Source organism: Giraffa tippelskirchi, chromosome 13, assembly GCF_054371585.1.
Source record: "Giraffa tippelskirchi isolate mGirTip1 chromosome 13, T2T-mGirTip1v1.2.pri, whole genome shotgun sequence".
NCBI classification, from domain to species: domain Eukaryota; kingdom Metazoa; phylum Chordata; class Mammalia; order Artiodactyla; family Giraffidae; genus Giraffa; species Giraffa tippelskirchi.
This window is the reverse complement of record NC_137287.1, coordinates 99,998,948-100,022,815: the sequence shown is the minus strand read 5'-3', so window position 1 is coordinate 100,022,815 and position 23,868 is coordinate 99,998,948. Positions and strand designations below refer to the sequence as shown.

Sequence of the window (23,868 nt, the reverse complement as noted above, 5' to 3'; positions counted from 1 at the left end):
CTAATTATTTCTTGTACTTTGGTAAATATGCCAGGAAGACTCATAGCTCTCTGAGACCTATAGAGAATACTAACTTGGTGGGTTTTTTTTTTTTGAGAGAAGAATGGGTAGATAAGTTAGCAATTTCAGCAGACTGATTGAACCCCACACTGTTGAACAGAGGACAAGGGCCTCCCTCTGAAAGCATCATTAGCCTCACAGACAATTGTTCAAGATCTGCGATAAGAGCCAGAGATAGATAGGATTCTAGGATTCAGGCAGAGGAAGGAGGGCGTGACTCATCAGCACAGCATCCTGGAAACCCTTGAGCCCACCAGGAGGCCAGTTAATTTCACAGTGTACAGACGAGGCCCTGGGAACACAGGCGGGGTCCCTGGAGAGGCACAGCCTGTCCCCACCGTGATGACAGCTCCCTCTGAACTGAGAGCATGGGCACAGCAGCACTGCAGCGGGCAGGCTGGGCATGGCGTGGCTCTCCGCCTCCTCCTCCAGACACTGCCGGGCAGCCCAGTGACCCTTGGATGGTCCCAGAGATGCACCGGAGGTTTCTCTCCCTCCTTGTCAGCCAAGCACAGGGAATCTTGAAAGCAGGATGCCAGTGCAGACCTAATTACAGAGCACGTTAGTGTTACCGCTGTCATCAGTATTAATTACTTTCCAAAGGCTGGAAACACTGCTTTCCCCCAAAGACTTGGCCCCGGCCTCTAGCTCCACGTGCTGGCATACGGGGTGGGCAAGGGAGGCTGCGCTTCTAGGCTCAGATGGGGCTGCCTTGATTTGCTCGCTGGCCCAGGAGGGCTCGATTTCTCTGCACACGCTGTTGACAGCTTGAGGCCTGACTCGCAGAAGCACAGGCGGGCGCAGACAAACGCCAGCAGTCACAACTCAAGAAAGCTGAGGTGCCCCCAAAGAGAGACGAGCCCCTGCCGATGAGCTGAGATGTGCTGAAAGCCTGAAGAAGCATCTTTAATTCATGGCTTGGTTTTGAGTTGGTATTGCTAAATTCAAATTAATAATCTTTAAACAACAACCCACAGACTCAGGAGAACTGTGGTAGCATGCACACGGAGAACCATGTTCCCAGTTCACTGAATCCCAGGGCTCCAGGAGAGAACTGGGGTGCCATCAGGCAGGGAGATGGGTGTGGTCCACTCCTAGGAGTACCCAGGAAAATCAGGGTGAGTGTGTAGAAACTCAGAGCAGGTGACTTTGATGCCACGCCTGAGTCTGTGGTCATGACTTAAGTTGCTGGCTGTGGTGCAGACTCTGCAGGTGCTGAGCTGACGCAGCCAGGCTGTGTCACTGTCCAGAACAGCCATGGATGTAGGAGTCTACGGCCAGGATGGAGTCCATGAGCCAGACAAGTGTCCTGAGGCACCGTCTGGAAGTATACACCGATTTCACAACCACTAGAGGAAGGCTGGCCTGAGAACCAGGAGTAGGACGGGGAGAGGGGCCACGTGGGGACATGGCGTCCCACCGCGGATAGGTGTCTGCAGCCGAGCCCCGTGCTGTGGGGGCCCCGAGAAGCCCCAGGCCATGCTGTCACAGAGCACCAGGGGTGCTTGGTAGGATGTGGGCCGCTTCTCCGGGGTGTCGGGACTCGAGCCGTCAGTGGGCCTTTGTCCGATGAAGAGCAGGCTTTGCCCAACGGGGTCCCGCTCTATCCTGAACAGCTCATACTCCACGTGGGGCAGCCTGATCCCCAGTGGCAGGCACCCATTGGTAGCAGTGATGTCCCGCTCGGCTCCCAGGGCCCAAGCCCCTGGGCCCCCGCAGCTGCTCGGTTCAGAGAAGTTGAGCATGGCTGTGGTGACTCGGTCCATGGGGGTGACGCGGGCCCTCGTGACCTGGAACACCAGCTCGGTGCCACCTCGAACCTTGACGGACGGTGTGCCCTTGGTGTAGCGGCCAGCCGCATAGACAGTGAAGGTGGGCTGCCGGCAGGTGGGGTCTGAGAAGTGGTGGTAATACCCTTCCCAGGAGCGGTTGTGTCCATGGAAGGTGAAGAGCCTGGTGAGGAAGAGCACGGCGGGGCGCACCTCGCACCCGGGGCTGACCCAGCGGCCGCCCAGGCGCAGAGGCAGGGCCGCCTGGGGGGGCAGCACGGGTGGGTGGTGCTCGTCAGAGTGGGCGATGAGGCTGCAGGCTGGACAGGGGTGGGCATGGTGCTGGTGGAGACAAAGGGGAAGGGGGTGACGTCAGAGGTGGGGTGCCAGGGTGCGCCTAGAGTGGGCTGGCTCACGATCTCGCCCCCTGCACCCATCACTTCCTTCATTCCCGCCTCCAGCCCCATGGTCACTTTACTCTTCTTGGACCTCTGTCAGCTCCTCCATCCTCTAGGCCTTTGCACCTGCTGCTTCTACCTGGAACCCACCTTCCCCTCTGCCCTGGCATGTGGCCTGACTGCCCTCTTCCCAACCTCTAAGTCTCAGCTCAGAGACTGGCCTCAGAGAGACCTCTTCTGACCTCGCCTTGGATGGTGGCCCTCAGAGATGCATCATCCTCTCTTTCCTTCTCTCTCTGCCCCTCCGCCTTCATTGGACAGTAAGCTCCAGAGAGCCAGACTGTCTCTCCCTGGCTGTTCCACCCCCAGCCAAGCAAGGTTCCTATTCACAGCAGGTGTATTGGGTGAAGGAAGGAAGGAGAGATGAAACTTGTATCCTGGGATTTGAAAGGCGGTGTTCTTTCCCACACCCGGCCTGCTTGGTCCTGAAATTTGACCATTAATGTTTACTATCCTTCTTGGCTGTAGTTACTCCCTTCACTCCCAACTCATTCTTTGTTAGGTGCTTCCTAAGGGCCAGGAGCTATGCTGAGTGTTTTCCACGCACTGTTACTTTAGAGCCGCTAAAATTCTCATGCCCTCAGAACCCGCTTGCTGAGGGTCTGTGCTGAGGTGTGGCTGAGAAGTTGGCAAAGTGATGAGACACAAAGATGTTCATTCCTGTGTTGTTTAGAACTGGAAATCCAACCCCCACTGCACTGTCAGGTGAGGTCACAGTCCTCAGTTGCCTGAGGCTGTGGATTTGTTTTCCTCTCGCTTTGGCCTTATTTACAGTTGCCTCTGCCTTATAAATTCTCATGAGTTGGGTTTACAGTAAAACACGTCAACAGGAAGCAGATGCTGAACCAAATTGCGTGGGAGGAGTCAGTCTGCTTTTGGAGTGAAAAAGCTCAGTCCAGGCCAAGAAGAAACAAGATACTGACTTTTTTTTTTTTAAGGGAGCTGCTGCCCAGAATTTAGTTGAGAGCATCATTCTGAAAGTTAAATGTCCTGGAACAGCCTCTTATCAAAGCAAGCATCTCTAGCTTTAGCTGCTCCAGAAGGGGACTTAGGGCCAAGGGTGTACAACAGGGCCGGGAAGGGAAATGCTTCTTGAGGGTCCAGCTGGGAAAACGGATCCAATTTTTTTTTTCTTGCCAAAAACAAAACACAAACCCATATTTCCACAGATTGCTGCTGGGTGAGTCTCATGCCAAACAACGGGCATTTGGGAGTTCTGGTTTAGAAAGGAAATATTGGATGAGTGAGAACTTTTTATTTTTTTTCTATTTTGGATTGCTACATTATAAGCTCTTCTTATTTATTTCTATGATGAACCTACACTTGCCCGGAACTCCATTTCTATCATACAGAAAATGATATTCTTTTTGTTTTGGGGGATTTTGACCCAGAGGACCTGAAAGCACTTGGCAATGCTAAATAAATGGCTACAGAAATGTTTATAACAAAGAAGCAAGAAAGCTGGGTAGTTAGCTGAAGTGCTGGTAATTGGAATGCTGGCTGATAAGAGTCTCCTCTAATTTAGGCATTTTAACCCACATTCCAATTGTTGTTACACTAATATGTATTGACAGGACATAATGTATTATATCAAAATAATCTCTGGGCTGCCTTTCTCCCTCAAAAGAGATATCTTCTGCACACAGGCTATCTGGGGATGCTGGCTGGTGATCTGGGGCAACCAATCTTCTGCAATGGCAGAAAGAAATGGAGAACAACCAAGACTGGAAGGTGAGAGAGGGAGAGAGAAAGCATTTCCTTCTCCGATGCTCTGGAAGAGGGTGGAAGGAAATACCCGTCTCCCTCAAAAAACCTTCCTGGGCATCACTGTGCACAGGTCCAGAGTTGCACGTGTTAATACACAAAACCCCGGCCAGCAGAATTCACACTTGTGTGCAAGCCAAACTCCTTCTGATTTAAGCTTGTTACATAACGTTATACCAACAACACAGAACAGTTTCTAATTAACCCCTAGAGGTGACACCAGGCTTAGATGATTTTGGTCGAGTGTTGGCTGATTGATTAGGACTCTATATCCAGGCAATGAATTTGGGGATCAAATTGGCTTTAAATTAACTTCAAAAATGTTCGTGTTTACCATCTGGTTTGGGTTGTAGGCAAGGCTTGGGACCCAGAGAGCTTAAGGTAATGACTAATTCGTTACTTGGGAGTTATCTGCAGTGTACCCATCTTTGAAATTATCTTCCTTTTTCTTTTTCTATGGGGAGGTGGGGCAGTTGGTGAGAAGACATGTAATTTAACGTCTGCACATCTGGCCTGCCGGCCCATGCTCACATGCACGTGTGTCCTGCTTAGCAATCGCTCTGCAGGTTGCACGTGTACCCTGGGTGATCAGGCAGCAGAAGGGCAAGAGTGTGTGGCCCCAGGGATGCTGTCGTCCTCCATACCTTGGGGTACTTTCTCTCTGTGTCCAGAGCAGACTGCCCTCCTAATGAGGTGATGGGTGCCAGTAATCACCCCACCGCCAGCACTTTCTCTGCTCTGAGAAGGATGGACATCAGAGCAGCCTAGAACATTGGCTGGCAAACAGAGTTGTTTCAAGTCATGAAAAGCACTCGGGCTGATTTTCTGATTGTGAGAACTTCTTATTGTGCTTCCTCCCAGATCCTGAGTTGGGAGGAGGGAAGAGGGAGAAGGAAAGAGAGCAGAGGGTGCCCCCACCTCCCCCCTACACACAGTGGATGCTTTGCCTCATTTGATTTAATTCCTTAAGTGTCTAGTATACAGCAAGCACTCAATACATGCTGAACGTGAGGGTTGCCTGTGGGTTCAAAGAACACTTGATAAGGATGCCTGAACGATTTTCACTTTTGAAAAATATCACTTGGGTATCTCTTACAGACATTCTTAACCCAGCATCCTAACCTTGACTTCATTTTTACTAACCTCAACCTAAACTCAAAAGAATTAAAAATTCTTCTAATTGTGAGAGTGGGCAGCAAAGCCCTGCAGCCCTGTGGCTTCAGTGCCCCCCCCAACCCCCCAGTTCATATACCAACGTTTATGGGCCCAGCAAGTGTGCCAGCCCCTGGGCTCTGGGTGGGGACACAGAGGGGCACAGGGCTTCCCCCTTGCAAAGGATCCAGTGCTGCCAGGGCAAGGCAGCCAACCTGCAAATAAACAGTGCAGCCCTGGGTGTGTGCAGAGTGAGGATGGGAGGGGACAGCCAAGCAGAGACCTGAGAGACAGGGACCTGCACCATCCCAGCAGGGGCAGGAAAGAACCCTCCAGAGTCTAGGAGGACCAGACTCAAGAAGGCAACCCAGGAGTTCCTGCTGGAAAAAGCCAGTCCTGTCCAGACCTGAGGAAAGGCCTCAAGCAGAGGGAAGAGCATGTGCAAAGGTCCTGAGGCCAGCAGACCAGTGTGGGGTTGGGGGTGCGGGGAGAGGGTTCCAGGCAGGGACAGGCCCCACAGGCTCTCAGAGCTCACCCTCCCGGGGCCCCAGACTCACCAGGGCGCTCTGCAGCGGGCGCTGGTAGCCGGTGGGCCGGTAGTGCCGCCGCTCTGCCCGGTCGGTGTGGATGTCCCCCAGGTAGAGCTCCTCCACCAGGCGGGGCGCGGCCCGGGGCTCGGGCTGCAAGCGGCGCTGCACGCGTACCAGGCTGAGCTCGTGCATGGTGAAGCCCAGGACGGCCGCGCAGTCACGCTCAGCCCTGGCGCCCAGCAGCTCATACAGGGCCCCGGGCAGCCAGGCCCGCGCCGGGGGCAGGCGGCGCGCGCAGTCCTGGCCGGCCTTACTGCGGTCCAGGCGCCTGGCCACGTCAAGGAGGGCGCGGCGGCTGTGGAAGACGACGCCCACTTTCTGCAGGTGGTAGTCGGCCTCTGTGGCGCCGCGGGTGACCCAGGAGGCCCGGCGCAGGCGCACCTTGCCCTTGATGAGCAGCGAGTGGGCGGGCTCGCGGCACGAGGGGTCCCTGTAGTAGAACTGGTAGGCGCGGAACAGGCGGTTGGGGTAGAAAGTATAGGAGCGGGTGAGGAACTCGGGTCCCGGGCGCACCTCGCAGCTGCGGGGCAGAGGGAGAGGGGGTGTAGAGCAGTAAGCTGAGCTGTGCATGGTGAAGCTCCGGGCTCCACCTCCTGCAGCCTTCCTCTCAGGCCTGCAGCCTCAGTTTCCCCAACTGCCCTCAGCCCCACTCTGCATGCTGGGGGCCTTCTGCTCTTGCCTTATGGTCTCAACAGAAGCCTTCCTTCCATTTGGTCCTAAGCACCTTTTCAGCCGATCTCCCACCTTCTGGCCTGGGTCCCCCATGGATCCCCGTTGGTCCAGGAAACACACAGGCTTTACAGCTAGAGGCCCCTGTTTCAAATTCCATTTCGGTCCCTCATGAGGAGTGTGATCCGGGATGACGCCCAGCTCCTTCCTCTGGACTCGGGCATCGGATCCACAGGCCAGGCTCCCAGGAAGCAACCAGCACAGTGGTGGCACCTGGGAGGTGTTTAAGAAATGGGGGCTCCTTTGCTTCGTGTGGGGAACCCTGTGCTCTGAGCTCCAGGAGACAGGGTCCTGTCTATTCTCTCCCCAGTGGATTCCTGGCACCTGCTCCAGGGCCAGGCACACACTGGATCCCCCAACCCTGGTCCTCACTGAGTGACTTATGAATGATGAGTGCTTACATTGTCTCCCCATTTGCTAAGCTGACTGCCACCGCCCACCCACCCCCCACCCAAACCAGGTTTCATCCAGTTCTGTGACAGACTTGTTGATCTAAACTGTGGGGTCAGCAAAATTTTCATGCAAAGGGTCAGACTATAACATTTTGTCTTTGTGGCTAGGTAGTCTTTGTTGCAATTACTCAAGATTGTGGTCTTGGAGCCAAAGCAGCCAGAGACAGTACTATATAATGGGCATGGTTGTGTGCCAGTAAAGCTTTATTTACAAAGCCATCCCTGGCCCTCAGGCCCTATTCTGCTGGTGATGAAAACAGGACTCCTGGACCCTGTCACACCCTGGGCTACGGGCAGGGAGTGTCTGGGACCTTCCCGTGGGGGCTCAGCTGGGGTGGACGGTGGACAAGTCACCCCATAAACAAGCAGTATTTGGACTGTTTTTTCTCAGTATTTTTTGTACTAGGACTGCTGGAGCAGGAAAAACATGTTCTCACCAGCCTTTTCTTTCTATCCTATGTCTTTAACACCAACCTCCCTTTTCTCCCAAAGCGAACAGACTCAGGGCCTTAGGCAGGCAGTGAGCAAATCAGGTGAGAACTTAATGATGTTGTTTGGTTTTCAGACTTTCTTTTTATGGTTACCTCCTATTTATGGCAAGGGGCTCAGCTCTCCATATACATAGTGATATGACACTTTCTTTAAAACATAATCACAGTACTATAAATGTGTACAGTATACCAATTATCCCCCAATAAAGCTGTAAAAATACACGAATATATTTACACCAACAAAAGCAAGTTGGTTTAAAGAAGAATCGTAAGGAAATCATAAAGATTCTTCTTAAGAAGAATCGTAAGAAGAACTACCACCTGTAAGAATCAGTACAGGCAGTAGTTAAACACGGAGAGAAGTGACTCATACCCCAGCGTGGGGAGATTTGCCCAAGGGAAGGTAGCAGGTCGCACTAGATGTCTTCGTGGTTCTCAGACTCTAGGTCCTTCCCTATGTTGCTCCCAGAAAGTAGCATGGAGGACTTTCTAGGAAGAAAATACTAGAAGCTTTAGAACTCTTTGGAATGCTGTTGTCCCAGGGCAAGAACAGCCTGCAGCCAGCCCCCTTCCTCTCCATGTTCTGTCTCACAGTGACTCTGGCCAGTGATGCCTGAATCCCACCTGGCCCGTGGAGCCGAGGTGGGGGCAGAGCCTGGGAATGCATCCAGAGCAACTTGGCAGATCTCAAGTCCCCACCCACCCCAGGGAGCTGCTAGCAGATGTTTGGCAGTGGAATTTTCCCCCTGACCTCAGGAGGTGCATGGAGGATGTGCAGAGTCCAGTCCTTGACCCCAGAGTGGGACTGGCCCAAGGGGATGGTGGGGGAGAAGGGGCTGGACTAGGTGTGGGGGAGGACGCTGCCTGCCTTCTCTCTGACCCTGGGAGGGAGGACTCTGCTGGCTGCCCCACCAGTGAGGGCAGAGTGCAAAGCCCACCCCTCAGCAGCAGTGGGGCCTCTGAAACGTCAGGTGAGACTGTCAGGTTAAAAGGAGAATTGGGTGGGTGGGCCGGACTCTTGGGCCCTCTCTGGATGGCTCCTTCTGGCCTCCTAGCCTCACTCTGGGGAGGGTGACAAGCAAGCCCATGCCTGGGCAGCCTCTGGACAACTGGATGAATTATGCCTGTTTCACAGATGTGAACATAGAGGCTCAGGCCGAGGTCTCCCAGCCCAGGGGCCTGTGGTCAGTATGACCCTCAGGTCTTACCCAGTGGAGATCCAGGGCCCATCCAGGCGTGGGGGCAGCAGCGCGGTGACCGGGGCTCTGTTGGGCAGAGGCTGCTGGCAGCGCGGTTCCCAGTGCAGGCGGCTTGCCCCTGCCATCCCAGCCGCCTCTGCAGTGCTGGCTGCAAAGCAGACAGACCCAGGTCAGCAATCCAGGCACACCCTGGTTCTCCAGCTGACTGGCCCTCCCCTCCCGGCCCAGGGGGCAGCAGAGAGCTAGGCAGGGGTCTGCGCCCACCTGCACCTCCTCCTGTGGCCAAGTGCCACTGGGCGGTTGTGGAAAGGCCCTGCACCAGGGGCAGGAGGCAGCCAGGACCCAGATAGAGGAGCTGGACAGTGAGACTGCCATCCCCTGCCCCAGGAGCCCAGGTTCTGTTTGACCTCTGTCCCCTGGAGCAGCCAGACCTGTACCTGCCCCTCGCGGCCACTCCCTTCGTGGTCTCTCAGGGGTGTCAGGCCCAGGCATTGTCCATCCCCACATGGGTGGACCAGGAAGGCACTGGGTACACGGTGATGCTCAGGATGTGTGTGGTAGGGCCTGGGCTGAGGCACGAGGCCAACAGAGGGGCGGTGGCGGGGGCTACTCAGAGGCCTCGGGGAAGAGGGCCCCCCGCCCTCTCCAGGGACCCCTCCCTCCCCCGCCAGATATGCTCATCTCATGGAGACCAGACAAGCCTGGCCAGATCTTCACTTCTAGGAGCGGCTCGGAGGTGAGAGCACCAGGGCCTTCATCTGCTAAAGAGCAGCAATTCCCCTGGAAACTGTCATCCCCACTCAGAGAGTCAGGCTTGACGTGGCCCAGATGTGGGAGGCTGTAAGCTTGGCGGTGAGCAGTGTCCAAATGTTACAGCTGCCGCAACCCGCTGGCCCCGCTCCATCGTCAGCCTTCCCAGGGCGTTTCTCCCCACACCGCACCAGGTTCAGGAAGGGCGCTCAGGCCGGGAGGCTTGGGGTCCCCGCCTCGCCCCTTTGCAGCAGCCTTCCGGGGCCCCAAGCTCTCTGCTCCCCCTTGGCCTGCCAGAATGGATTCCTCACTTTCCTGGAGGTCTGGGGTCTCACTGGGAGACTGTTGGGTTCCCCTGGGACCGGCTGAGAAAGCTGGAATGACGCTGATGGTGACAATGACAAGAGGCAGCAGCGGCCCCTGTTAGCTGGGTCCCGACTCTGGGCATTTTTATTATGTTATTTTATAAATATTTTTACACATTAGCTCACCATCACGATGACCCTAGGGGACGGTGTTAGTCTCGACTTCCCATGATGGGCAGAGCCAAGGGCTCAGCGAACTGGGCTCAGCTGGCCCCGGGCCTGGCTTGCCCCAGGGGACGGAGCCAGGCTTGGAGCCAGGCCGTGGGCTCTGGACTGTCAGCTTAACTGTGGCTCTTTTTGAATCATGAGCAGTGTAAGGGGTTGAAGGAATGAATGAGTGAAAATGCCGCTGCAGCACTGGATCCTTGTATGTTCCTGCTGTTCCCTACACCTGACTTATAGACTTCAATCAGCCAAATAAGAGAGATGGAGACAGACAGCTGGCACCCCGGTGCTGCAGTGTCCCCAGGGACAGGGGGCACTTGGATTGCCCTAAGGGCTGTCAGGGCCACTCCTCAGAGTAACTCCATGCAAGGAGAGTCTTGAAAGAGTAGTTCTGTGTTCACTCGGGCACATCTAGTCTTTTGGGGACCAGAGCCAGGACGCTGAGGCGCCTGAGTTGGGCCAAACACCCAGCGAGGCTGACTGGGAGTCTGGAGCTGAAACACAGACGCTTGGGTATCCACGCCTCACACCTTCTTCTTGAGCTCCCGAGAAGACATTGCTTTCACAACATGTTTTTTTTTTTTTTTTTTTTAACTTAAAAAGTTTAAGTTTTTAATTTTTTTGGACACCAAAAACATTTTGTATTTTGACATGAATCCTCAGATACCGTCTTCCCACTAAGTATCTTTTAGTTTGTCTTGTTTGTATGGGAAAATTTGGGGTTTAATTAATTCAGGAAATGAGATATGGTGGAATCTCACCGTATTCAGAACATGTACACGCAAAACACAAAATGGAGCCCTTCTTGGTAAAAGCCTCAGAGTGGAGCGTAATACTGCCTCCTGGCCGGAGCGTCAACTTCAAGGTTACAAAAAATGAAACCGACCGATGAGAAATGAACTCATGAAATGCTTCCAGTCCCAGCTTTGGAGGCTGCTTATAGATTTTCTTTTCTCTCTCTCCCTCTCTTCTTCCCTAGAAAAGTCTGGGCTCAGGAAACCACAACGGAAAGCAGATGGTGCCATGGGCTGGCTTGCATGACTTTTCTTGGGGACCTGATAGACGGAGTTAAATGCATGGGCCAAATTGATTTTTATCAACCATGGATTTTTAATTAACAGTGGTGTCCACTTGCCGCCATCCATTATTTACTGTTTACCCACTAATTAAAAATTATGCTGCTTTTGCACTCATAAGAGCAGGACATTTGAAATTAGATCGTGTCATTGAAATCACCTGCAGAATGAAATCCGGAGCATCCAATTGCTCAGAGCAGACTACTGGGGTTTCAGATCTGATATGCTCCAGCCTGTTGTGTGATTGTGAGTCAGAATGCCAGCAGTGGGCTGCACGGCAGACATCATGTGGAGCCTGCCTGGGGCCTTAGGGGAGAAGAAGACTTCGGAGCCTGTCTTGAGCACTGGTACTTTATGGTCTCACCCCATAATCACCCAGGAGGGAGCCGGTTGGCACCCTCACGGAATGCTTCCATGTGCCGGCCACTCCTATGGACCATCTGCAAGATTGCTCATGGCCCAGGTTCCGTCTGTGCCCCCATTTTGCAGACAAGGAAACTGAGGTTCAGAGTGTGGACAGTTGTCTACCCCAGGCAGGTGCTTCATATTCAGTTAACAAATAAAATAGGGTAAAATACACCTAACATAAACATTACCGTTTTAACCACTTTAAAGCACACAATTAAAATTCAGTGGCATTTAAGATGTTCACCAGGTCATGCAAACATCAGCTCTGTCGAGTTCCAGAATCTTTTCATCACCCCAAAAGGAAGCCTTGCACACATTAGCAGTCACTCTCCACGCCTCTCTCCTCTCAAACCCTTGCAGCCACTAATCTGCTTCTGTCTCGGTGGATTGGCCTATTTGGGGTATTTCGTAAAATAAAAAATATGTGCCCTTTTCTTATCTGCTGTTACAACACTTCTATTAGGTGGACGTGATTATCTTCATTTTCCAGATGAAAAATGGAGTCTTGGGAGACGGTTTACACCCAGATGCACTGTCCTGTTTTCTTCAAAGATCATGAAAAGAGTGGGTCTGGATCAATAGGGGAGGGGGTGGGGGAGAGAAGGCGTGGGTTTCGTAGCCAGAGCAGATGGAGAAATATCAGGTCTTCAGATATCTTTCTGTTGGGGGCAAAAAGCAAAAGAAAAACACTTGCTTTTTTTTCCTATCCTAATTGGCTTGTTCCGAGGTTCTGGGAGGTGTGCCAGGTGATTTTAGGTGCAGCGGTGAGCATTTCTTATTCCAGTGGTTATACATCGATTTTAGAGAGTGTTAAAAAGCAGCGGCTATTACTGTAGCAAAATCAGGCTTTCACTGCCCACGTTGCCAAAGACAAGACTGAGTTTTAAAAGAGGTTTGGTCTGCACTGGATTTTTAAAAATTAAGTAACACTTTAAGTAAATGATATTTAATAAGCAACTATTTAATATGTAGATGTGGTCAGTAGCCCAAAGGGGTGCACAGAATGGCTCTCTTCCCCCCATGGCTGTGCATTCTGGAGCCTTCATGACCAAGGACAGCAAACTAGGGGACTGAAAATGGCAGGACTTTATTCTTTTACAGTCTGGAGACCAGAAGTCTGAAATCAAGGTGTGGGCAGGGCCTCCTGTCTCTGGAGGCTCCAAGGGAGGGTCCTTCCTGCCTCTTCCAGCTTCTAGGGGCTTGTAGATGTATCACTTTACTGTTTCCCTCTGTCTTCACATGACTGTCTTTTCTCTGTGTGTGTCTATGTCTTTGTAGCCAAACCTCTCCTCTCTCTTATAAAGACATCAGTCACTGCGTTCGGGCCCACCCTTATCCAGTACGACTGCATCTACATCAGCAGAGACCTTGTTTCCAAATAAGGTCACATTTACTGGTACCATCTTTTTACGGACACAATTCAATTCACAACCCATACCAAGCCACCCAGGCCTCCCAGCACCATAACTTTGTCCATTCACTTCTCCCTCCCCCCTCCTCCCATGAACCTTGCATGGCTGTTACATGCTTTGTAAGGGAGCACGTGATGGCCAGAGTTCCTGTTCTCTCAGGGAGGCTGGCATTAATCAAGGAGACCCATTACGGATTGTAATTTCAAAGAATCATAAGTGTCTCAAAGGAAATTTACACAATGGCCAAAAACTTCCTAATACACTTGGAGTAGCATTCCATGCTTTTCCTTAGGATCTCCAGGGCCCTTCAAAATTGGCCGTCTTCCAAGGCCATCCATAAGCTCCCACCATCCTTCTCCACTGCATGTTCCTGGGGATGAGCAGCAAAGACTCTCCCGCCTCGGGGCCATTGCAGAGCTATTTCTTGGCCAGAGCACCCTCCCTCTGTTTTGAACTGGGTGCTCTCTGCTTGCTGCGGCCTCAGCGTAATTGGGATTCTTGGCAGGCTGACATCAAACCTTCCCTTTTGCTCTTTTCCAAGTCTCTTCTCACCTGCACAGCACTCATCACCTCTCTCAATTACTTACCTGCTTACTGTTGTTAATTTACTTTTATTTTTTGACTTTTCAAGTTGAGATCATTTAATACCTTACAAAAATGTTGCTGAAGCAGTAGAAAGAGCTCTACTATCCCTGACTTCCCCAAAGGTTACCATCTTGCATAGACCTAGTACAATGGTCAAAACCAAGAAATTAACATCGATCCCATGTTATGACCTAACCTACAAATCCTATGAAGATATTACCAGTTGTCCCAGTAATGTTTCCTTTCTGGTCCAGAATCCAATGCAGGATCAGACATCACATTTAGTAGTCGTGTCTTTTTGTTGTTGTTCAGTCGCTAAGTCATGTCCAACTCTTTGCAACTCCATGGACTGCAGCACACCAGGCTTCCCTGTCCTTCACTATCTCCTGGAATTTACTCAGATTCATGTCCATTGAGTCAGTGATGCTATCTAACCATCTGATCCTCTGGCACCCCCTTCTCCTTTTGCCTTCAATCTTGCCTAGGATAAGGGTCTTTTCTAACGAGTCATCTTTTCGCATCAGGTGACCAAAGTATTGGAGCTTCGGCTTCAGCATCAGTCCCTCCAATGAATATGCAGGGTTGATTTCCTTTAAGATTGACTAGTTTGATCTCCTTGCTGTCCAGAGGTTACTCTCAAGAGTCTTCTCCAGCACCACAGTTTGAAAGCATCAATTCTTCAGCCCTCAACTTTCTTTATGGTTCAACTCTCACTTCTGTACATGACTCAGGGAAAAACCATAGCTTTGACTGCATGGACCTTTGTTGGCAAAGTGATGTCTCTGCTTTTTAATATGCTGTCTAGGTTTGTCATAGCTTTTCTTCCGAGGAGCAAGTGTCTTTTAATTTCATGGCTGCAGTCACAGTCTGCAGTGATGTCTCTTTAGTCCTTCAATCAGAAATGCTTCTTGGGTCTTTGTTTTTCATAAACTTGACACTTTCAAAGAGTACTGGCCAGTTATTTTGAAGCGTGTTCTTCAATTTAGGATTTTTGGATGTTTCTTCATGATTACATTCAGTTTACATGGTTTTGGCCCAAACCCCAAAGAAGTGATTTTGTGCCCTTCTCAGTGCATTGCTTTAGGAAGCACTGGTGATATTAACTTTGACCACTCACTTAAGGAGGCATCTGCTAAATGACTATTTTCCTCTTTGTAATTGATAATTATCTTATGGGGATATACTTAGAGATCATGCAAATATCTTGTTTGTCATTATACTCCCCTTACTAATTTTAGCATCTATTGATGACCATTGATGATTCTTACTTACAAGTTATAACTGTGGTGTTTTCCAAAGGGTCATTTGCTAGTTCCACCCTTCCTTCTGAATTTATTGATTGGGATTGTGCTATAAAGAAGCATGCTCTCTTCTCCCTGCTTATCTGTTTATTCAATCATTATTTGTATTAGTGAGAACTCAGCGATGTTTGTTTTACAGGTTACAATCCATTGCTATCATTATTTAGTTTGTGGCTCAAATTATCCCTGTGGCCATCGGGAGCACCATCGACTTACTTCCTGGGTCCTTTCTACATGCACTTTTTATCTATTTATTTATTTATTTATTTTTAGCATGTTCTCACTTTCTGGCACTAGATCTTCCAGGCTCATTACGTACGTTTCCTGCCCCAGCCCTGTATCCAGCCATTTCTCCAAGGTGTCCTGGTTCCTTTTATTGGAGAATGGTATTTAGAAACCAAGATCTGGGTGCTGGGTGCTCACTGCTACTGAGATGTCACTCTAGGCACCCCAAGTCTCTCTTCTCTTTTTCCTTCCCTCTCTCCCTCCCTCTTTTCTTTCTCTCTTTCTCCTCCTACCCTCCCTCCCTCCCTCCCTCCCTCTCCTCTTTCCTTCTTTTCTTCCTTTATTTCCTCTTTTCTTTCTCCCTCCTTTCCATGAGGACAGGCCCTTATCTCTCTTGCTCCCTGCCAATTCCCCAGCCCCTCAGGACAGTGCCCAGTGGATGCTAAAGATTTGTTGTGTCAAGACTTGGATAGCACTTAGGACAATGCCTTCACATAGTAAGCACTCAATAAATGCTAGTTGTGACTGCTGCTTTTAGTTGAATGGATGAATGAATGACTTGTGCTCCATGAGACCGATGCACATAAATTCCTTGTTGACACTTCTCCCTTCCCTTGAGACTTCCCCTCCTAAAAATTGGCTGGTGATTTCCATCATGTGTGTGGCTAATAGGGTCATGCTTGAAATGGAAGTGAAAAAAGAGAAGGCTTGTAGCTGTTGGGATCACTAAGAATCTTGCTAAGGATAGAAGAATAGTAAGTAAGGGAGTTCCCAGCAGGAAGGGGACCCTGATTTATCCAAGCAGGGAGAAAGGAAAGAGAAGTAGTCAAAGGGGGGATTTAAGTCTGAGCCTCAAGTCCTGCTGCGAGTTTTGAGGATGGGTCAGATCTGACATAAGCACCTGATGCTTGCCCCTTGACTTTAAAGCCTTTTTGATCCTTGGGGCCTGCCCCGCAAAACCAGGACCCTGATATGGTTCTTCATCCCAGGGCAGGCTCCACCTGGCTCCACAGCACTGCTCAATAGACACAGACTGTGAGTCACACATTATAAAAAGCCAAACAGTAGCAGGTGCAATTAATTTTAACAATATTTTATCCAGCCCCAAAAGTGTCTGTAATAAATTCAACATGTATAAATATGAAAACTAGTAGTGAGATATTTTATATGCTCTTTCAAATATAAGTCTTCGGAATCGGGTGTATATTTACACTCCAGCACAACTCAGTTTAGATGGGTCACATTTCAGGGGCTCAGGGGCTATATGTGGCCAGTAGCTGCTGTACTGGATAGTACAGGGATGTCTGCATCAACTTTCACTGTATCAGAGGTTTTCAAGCTGGTTTCTGAAAACCAGAGATGTTTTTTTTCAGAAGAGAAGGGGATATCCAGTAAGTGGGACCCTGGCCTTTCACCTTCTGTTTCAGCCCACGCAGCCCCCCACCCTTTGCTCTGGTTTATGTCCTGGGAAGCTAATTAAGATCTACTTTGAAAAGAAGTGTTCTTTTGCTTAAAAAAAAAAATCTGAAACCCTCTGGTTTATTTCAAAATCTTGAGTTTGAGGTAATTCACCTAGAATGTCTGTACTTGGAAGCTTACCCACATTTTCAATAAAAATCCCCACCCCAAAATAACCTCTCTTGATTAGAGGCGGCCGCCCTTTACACACTGAGAAGTGCTGGCGTGCAACGATGCACAGAGGATGTTTGGCCAACAAGCTTCAGAATCCGGCTGTCGAGATGGCAGCCGTCACCGCGTTGCTACAGCAAAAGATGTGCTTTCCAAGGCAGCCACAGCACAAAAGCCACGCAAGTTTTCCGTTTAAACTCCCCTGAGAAAGTCACAGATTGGCATGTGGTGACAGTACCAGCAAGTCACAGAAATATGAAGACAAACTTCGAATTCTAAGGAGCCTAAACTTCCCCCTCTGGTGTGGATGGCCGGCTTGCACACCCCTCATATGGCCCTCATTTGGCCGTAATTGAATCTCATTATCCATCTGAACTGAGGGTCTTTGGCTTCAAGGCCAGGGAAAAGGGGCGTTGCGGGGGAGGGGGTGGACAGGATAGACTTTGTATTCTTGGAAAACTCAGAAATGGCGTGCTCTAGAAAAAGGACACTCTGCTCCCCAGCCCTGCAGCTTCCTGGGACTGAGAAATGTGCCTGCCTTTGTGTGGTGAGTTTGGAGAGTTTAAAGTTGCTGTAAGGGAGCAACTTTCTGCTTCCTCAGGAGGGACCGCGTCCTGAGGGAGCAGAAATTCTGGAGGGACCGCGTGCCTAGGAAAACAGATTCTGAGCTTCTGAGATGCAGGAGGGCCTCAGACTCAGACGGCAGTGTGTTGAAAGGCTGGGGAAGGAACGTAGCTTGGTTTGTCACTGTCTCCCCTGTCCTCCATGAAAAGTTCCAGCTTGGGCTGGACCAAGGAGTCGGTGGAAAAGGTGGACATTATAGGTGCTGCTTGGAGAAGGCGACTGTTTTATTATGTTTGTGTTTCCAAAATTGAAAACATGTTGTCGAGGGGACTGGCTGACCACGTAGATCTCTCCCCAAGGCCTGTGTTGAGCATTTCCTGCTAAGAGGAGAGAAAATGCAGGGCTCATGGGATGGAAAGGGAAGGGGGGATTTGGGAGACAGAGTCTGGCCCACCAGGCCTGGCTCATCAGCCAGGTTTTTTTTTAATTTGTTTGTTTGCTTAGGAATGTTCCAGTATGAAAACCGTTCCCATCAAAACTCCCTGAGCCCCATGATAATGCTAATCACTCCTCTCTCTGGCCGGGTCTTCCACCCGGATGAAAACTGGGAAATCCCAGCCAAGGTCCAGCTGTTTCCAAACAGCCAAGGCGTCCGGGTGATTCATGGGAGCTTTTCCCCTTTCACTCAGATGTTCTGGTGTCTTGGACACATGTCCTCCTGAGCTCAACTTGAGTGCCTGTGTTCCCAGATCTGCACGTTGGCCCCGAAGATATTCATAATTTATACCAAATTTCCTGCTTCAGCCTCACCAGCACCTGCCTTCTCTCAGGGAAGAATGGCTGACCACCCCAGGAGGAGGGCTCATGTGGCCCAGAGCCTCTGGGGTGGGGTTGTCCCAGCCACCACTGGGTGACTGCAGCGGGGAGCGAAGGGTCTTCCCAGGTACCAACAGTGGTAAAGAACCCACTTGCCAATGCAGGAGACATAAGAGATGTGAGTCCCATCCCTGGGTTGGGAAGATCCCTTGGAGGAGGAAATGGCAATTCAGTGATCTTGCCTGGAGAATCCCAGGGACAGAGGAGCCTGGCAGGCTACAGTCCATGGGGGTCACAAAGAGTCAGACATGACTGGGCATGCATGCAGCAAATACCAAATTTGGTCGGTGCTCTCCACGGATACCAACGCTCAGCCCTGTGCTTTGAGGCGAGTGGGGTGGGGGTGGGGGGCTGGAGTGTGAGATCTCTCTGCGCTTATGAACCTGCTTGGGTCTCACCGAGCATTCTAGTGCTGCCCTGAGGGCTGTAGTTACAAGTCAGGTTTGCGAAACAGAACGTGTGTCTGGAAGTCTCCTGTTGCATCGAATCCTTGTTCGCTCTCCTGGCAGAAGACTGAAGCTTCCATTGTTCTATAGGACAGGAATTTGGCAAGGCAATCACAAGGCTTTGACACGTTCAGAAAGAAAGAAGACGTTGTGTCCTCGCGGTGAAGACTCCCGCAAAGAGGCTCAGGAGAAGGGACCTTGGGGAGGCACCTTGGGAAGCTTGGTTCTCCACCAGGTCTTCCCTGGAGGGGCCAAAAGTCCTCTTGTCTCACGGAAATATTTAGGTTTCGAGGAGAGAGGAATGGAGATTGTTGTTCGCCTCTTGAGTGCCTTTGGGTCTGAGAGCGTTCCAGAGGTGTGGAGGGGTCCCCGGTCGCAGCCCCCGGCGTTGGGGGAAGTACACCGCGTACGGGGCTGTTCTTGAAAGTGTCCACAAGGGGGCCCTCTTGAGCTTTGGTTGGGGCGGTTGGGCGGCCTCGGTTGAAACCCAGCACCATCTCCTCCAGCCTCGGCGTTTAGCCGAGGGCCAGGGGCTCTCTCCGCCCACCTTGGCGCTGGTGGAGAAGGAGCCCTTGGAAGGCCGGCTCTGGGGCCCATGCCTTCTTCCACGTGGGAGAATCTTGGGTTCCACTCGCACCAAGAACGCATTTGGAGACCCAAGGGCGAGGGTCACGGGGTCACCAGGCTTGGCCTCCTTTGGAAGAAGTTTGCAAGGCAGAACAAACGCTCCAATTTGGAACCGTGAGAAAGGGGTCCGGGAAGCTTCATAAGCAATGAAATAAACCATCTCAGCTCCTCTCGGCCTTTCCCCAAAGACGCACTTGGGAGGGCCTTTGGGTCAGCCACTCTGGGAAGCATGGAGATTTTAAATGCAAGAAAATTATTGCAATTTAACAAGTCAATTTTTCTTACATTGTGTTGAGATGGAGTTCATGGTCTCTTCCATACATTCAAAATCAGGAATTTCCCGTGAGTGTAGTTTTGTGGGAAAACCTACATCATGTTTTGAAAATCTCATTTTGTTAGGCGTTACCAGATTTTATTTTTTAAAAAGAAATGGTAATATTTAATTACTGCATTATTTTACTGTCTAGAAAATTAATGTGCTTTCGGAGTTTCAGGAGAAAGGTGAGCTGTAAGTCCGAACCCTATTTTTAAATTACCATACAAATAGAATCCCAAAGACACAAATATTGGCTTAAGTGTTGCAGGCAAGGCACAGGAAATGCGCCAGCTTCCTAAATGTTAAGTAAACTGGCTTGTAATTCTCACCTTTCCTTGCCACTCTGGATCAAGGGTTCACATCCCAGGGAGGGAGCGCATCCCAGGGAGGGAGCGCACAGCTCACCCAGGGGACACAGCGGGGCTAACTGGATAACCACAGCGGATTAAATTTGGGGCATCTAGTTACTGTCCTGACAACAAGACACAGGTTTCCTGAAGCTCTAGAGTCTGCAGAACCCACGTTTACTAATCTGTGGAGTCCTCATACCAAGCCTTTGTGGTAGGTCTTGGGCTTGCCCATATTTCACACACAAGGAAACAGAGGTTCCAAAAAGGAGTGTCTGAGAGTGTCTAGCTTCTGTCACACGAGTCGGTGGGTGGAAAGGCCCCAAGTCCAAACTAACTGTGTTCCCTGCAAACCCCACAGTCCTTCCAATTTCACACACAGGCCCAGGTCTCTGCACCACACTGCACCTACCACGTGCCCGGCCACGGGACGGCAAAGGAGCTTTGGCAAGGGGGCACGTGGCCTGGTGTTCTGCACCAGGGCAACAGAAGTGGGTGTTCTTGTCCAGTCTGCCAAGAGGAGCCTCACCGCCTCTGTGCTCCTTGAGAGTCTTGGAGCAGGAGTGGCTTGATAGGTGGAGAGGGCCGTAATGGGCCCTGGGCAGAGGCTGGAGGTGGTGGAGAGGTGTGAAAAGCAAGCCAGCTGAGCAGAAAGTCATTAGTCCCTAAGCAGAGAGCACACAGGGCGGGCGGGCAGGAGGTGGAGAGGCAGGGAGCAGCAGGAGCTGCACAGAGGCTTGCCCGCCCTCACCCTGGGGGAGTGAGGAAGCCCCGCAGGGGTGGGAGGAGAGCTGGTGGGCATTTTGAAAGGCGGTGCTTTCCCAAGGGCACTGTGCCCACCTGCGTGGCACAGGGGTAGGTGATGGACAGTTTATCTTTGAAGTTTACCTGTCTTATTTCGATTCAGCTTGATAACTGACACCGGAATTTTGTTAGCACGAGGCTAAAGCATACAAGGATAATTTTAAACGTAAGTGAAAATGAGTTAGTTGATTTGGAGAGAAAGGTTGACCCTATTATAGGACAGGAGAATCAGATGTGGCCCGCTGCTGTGGGTGGCTCACAATGACAGGCGGCCAGGGACCGAGGCGATAAGGCTCTGCTGGCTTGTGGTCAGCATGGTCCAGTGTATGCAGTGGTGGCGGGGCAGCTCACAGTGACCCGTGGGAGACCACCTCAAATCCCAGCACAAAGGTGAGGCTGGGGAAGAGGAGTTCTCAGGAGGAGGTGCCAGGGAGGCTGAGATGTGGGGTGAAGACAGGGAGGAGGCGGTGTGGCTGTGTGGGTTCTCAGCCAGGAAACTGAGGTCTAGGGGTCCATTCCTCAGAAGGGGGCCTGGGGAGAATTCCATTTTGGGCATATGTCATTTGAGGAGCTGACAGGGCGTCCAGGAAGAGCCAGTAATGAGGAGCTGGCTCGGCACGTACATGGGGCGAGGACAGAGATCAAGTTAGCCAGAGGCAGAGTCCCAGGAGAAGCCGCCCTGCAGGAAGGGCCAGGCAGGGGCCAAGGAGCCCCCACCCCCACCCCATCCCTGCCGGAGATGCAGAAGTGCTGGGAGCAGGTTGTGTACAAGTAGGGTGGCAGATACAACACGAGACACCCACTTACATTTGATATCCAGATACAAAAAAAGCTTTAGCATCAGTGTCTCAGTGATTGCACTGATGAGTGTAGGGGTTTGGAAAAGAGAGACAAGACCAAAGGGATAGATAGATTGCGTTTTATGGCTTAATTATTATTTTTATATCAGTTCTTCCATGCCATACACAGGGCAAAAAAATAAATAAATAAATCGGAAGATACGGAAAAGCATGAAGGTGATGTAAAAGCTCACCCACATCATGTCACACAGAGCACACTGCCATTAACCTGCTGGTACACAGGTGACTCCCTGAATTCTAGAGTCTGGGTTGCCAAGAGAGCTGAGCACAGGGACCCTGGTCCCCTTTGATCCTCTACCACAATATCTGGCCCATGGCAGGCGCACAATACGTTTTTCTTGAATGAATGAATAAATCTTTGTAGACTTTTTTTCTTTTCACACACATGTATGCATATTCAATATATATATATATTCATATATATATATGAAAGTGAAGTGAAAATGAAAGTCACTCAGTCGTGACCGAATCTTTGCCACCCCATGGACTATACAGTCCATGGAATTCTCCAGGCCAGACTGCAGTGGGTAGCCTTTCCCTTCTCCAGGGAATTTTCCCAACCCAGGGATCGAACCCAGGTCTCCAGCATTGCAGGTAGATTCTTTACCAGCAGAGCCACAAGGGAAGCCCAAGAATATTGGAGTGGGTAGCCTATCCCTTCTCCAGTGGATCGTCTTGACTCAGGAATTGAACCAGGGTCTCCTGCATTGCAGGTGGATTCTTTACCAACTGAGCTATCAGGGAAGCATATATATATATATATAAAACAAAATAGGACCATACTATGTATATTATATGAAATCTATGTTTTTAAATAAATAGTGGATTTTGGAAATCTTTGAGGAAGGCTGGCCTTTTAGGGCTGGAGGGCCTAAGACGTATTTATGGTCTTTGAAGGAAGAATCTGAGGAAATGATGAAATGGCACAAACAGAAGAGGTAATAACCAGGGAAAGTAGTGCCCTAATCAAGAAGAGTCCAATAAAAACAGGCTAAACTCTTCAAACAAAACAATATGTGGCTTGCAGAGGAATTTTCAAAATGTATAAAAAAGATGTGAAATGAAAAGTGAAAGATGCTTTCCACCCTGAAGCCCTTGTTGCTCCCTCCAAAGTGAATCATTTTAACAGTTTCTTGTGCATCCTCCCAGAAAATGCATTCATGCCAATCTCTGCATATAAATGTAAATGTTTTTTTTATTTGGCTGTTAAATTTTTTTATGAATGCAATCTTCCTATACACATCATTCTGCATTTTGCTTTCTGCACTTAAGTTATTGGGGATATCTTTCCATCTTGGCCTTCTCTCTTTGTGGAAAAGACAAAACAGTATTTCCATTATACAGATGAATCTTGATTTAGTTAACCAATCCTCTGCAGATAGTTATTTACATTGTGGTCAATTTTTTTAATATACAACAACATGTTGGACATCCTTTTAATATATCTTGGTATAAATCTTATGGGTGTCTTTTAGAGAAATTCCTAACAAAGAAATTTGTATGTGCATTTAACATGTTGATGGGATTTGACCAAATTGTCCTTTAAAAATACCATTTCAATTTACCTTCCATCAATGGTATATGAAAGTATCTATGTCCTTACACATTTGACCACACTGGATATTATACTTTTCACTTTTTGCAAATCTAACATATGAACAATGGAAGAGAAATTAGAACCTAATGAATGTTTGTGGCTAAACACACATTTCTGTGTGTGATTATAAAATACTGCTAAATAAAGGGGCACAGGTTAATAAGCAGTTATTCCACTAACTTGGGTTCATACCCTTATGCTTATTTTTATTGCCACCACTCTGGGTAAAGCCATCATTTCTCACCTGAGTTGTAGGGAAGCCTCTGAGTTCTCTGGTCCCCCGAGTGAGCTGAAGTGGGACCTGTGGAGACTCTACTGAGGGCAGAAGCCAATGTCAGCATTGAGGGGCAGGGAACCAGGACTTACAGGGTTGCTGGTTCCCCTTGACACTTAGGAGAAGTAAATATGAATATTCTCCTGAGGAAAGCATGATCATTTTAGGTTCCAAAATTTTCCATGGTGTCCCAATTAAAGATCACCAAATATATAGTAAACAACCCACTATGGAGTAAGAGTTAGCAGAAAGAAAAGGCTAACATACCAAGAGACTCAGATATTGGAGTTACTATCACATAATAAAGAAAAATACGTATAAAATATTTAATGAAGGAAAATATAGAATTTAAAAAATGAACAACAGACATGAACCTATAGAAATGACTGAACAGATTCAAAAAAGAATCAAATGGAACTATAAGAAATAAAATAATGTATTTGTTGGTATAAAAACTTAGTACTTAGATCACGGGGTAGATTAGATACTGTTGGAAAAGAAATTAGTGGACTGGAAAATAGATGTAAAGAAATTACCCAAAATTCAGGAAAGAAAGAGAAGGGGCTGAAAACTTAAA

General features: G+C 49.7%; 1 protein-coding gene across 1 annotated transcript; it reads right to left on the bottom strand.

Annotated features, from left to right (window-relative positions):
* Positions 1-1,409: 1,409 nt before the first annotated feature.
* APCDD1L (APC down-regulated 1 like) lies at positions 1,410-8,789 on the bottom strand. Its single transcript, XM_081553431.1, has 3 exons — positions 8,674-8,789; positions 5,761-6,313; positions 1,410-2,171 (listed from the first exon to the last, which is right to left on the bottom strand). The coding sequence occupies exons 1-3, from the start codon at positions 8,787-8,789 to the stop codon at positions 1,410-1,412; spliced, it is 1,431 nt and encodes a 476-aa protein (XP_081409557.1).
* Positions 8,790-23,868: the final 15,079 nt, after the last annotated feature.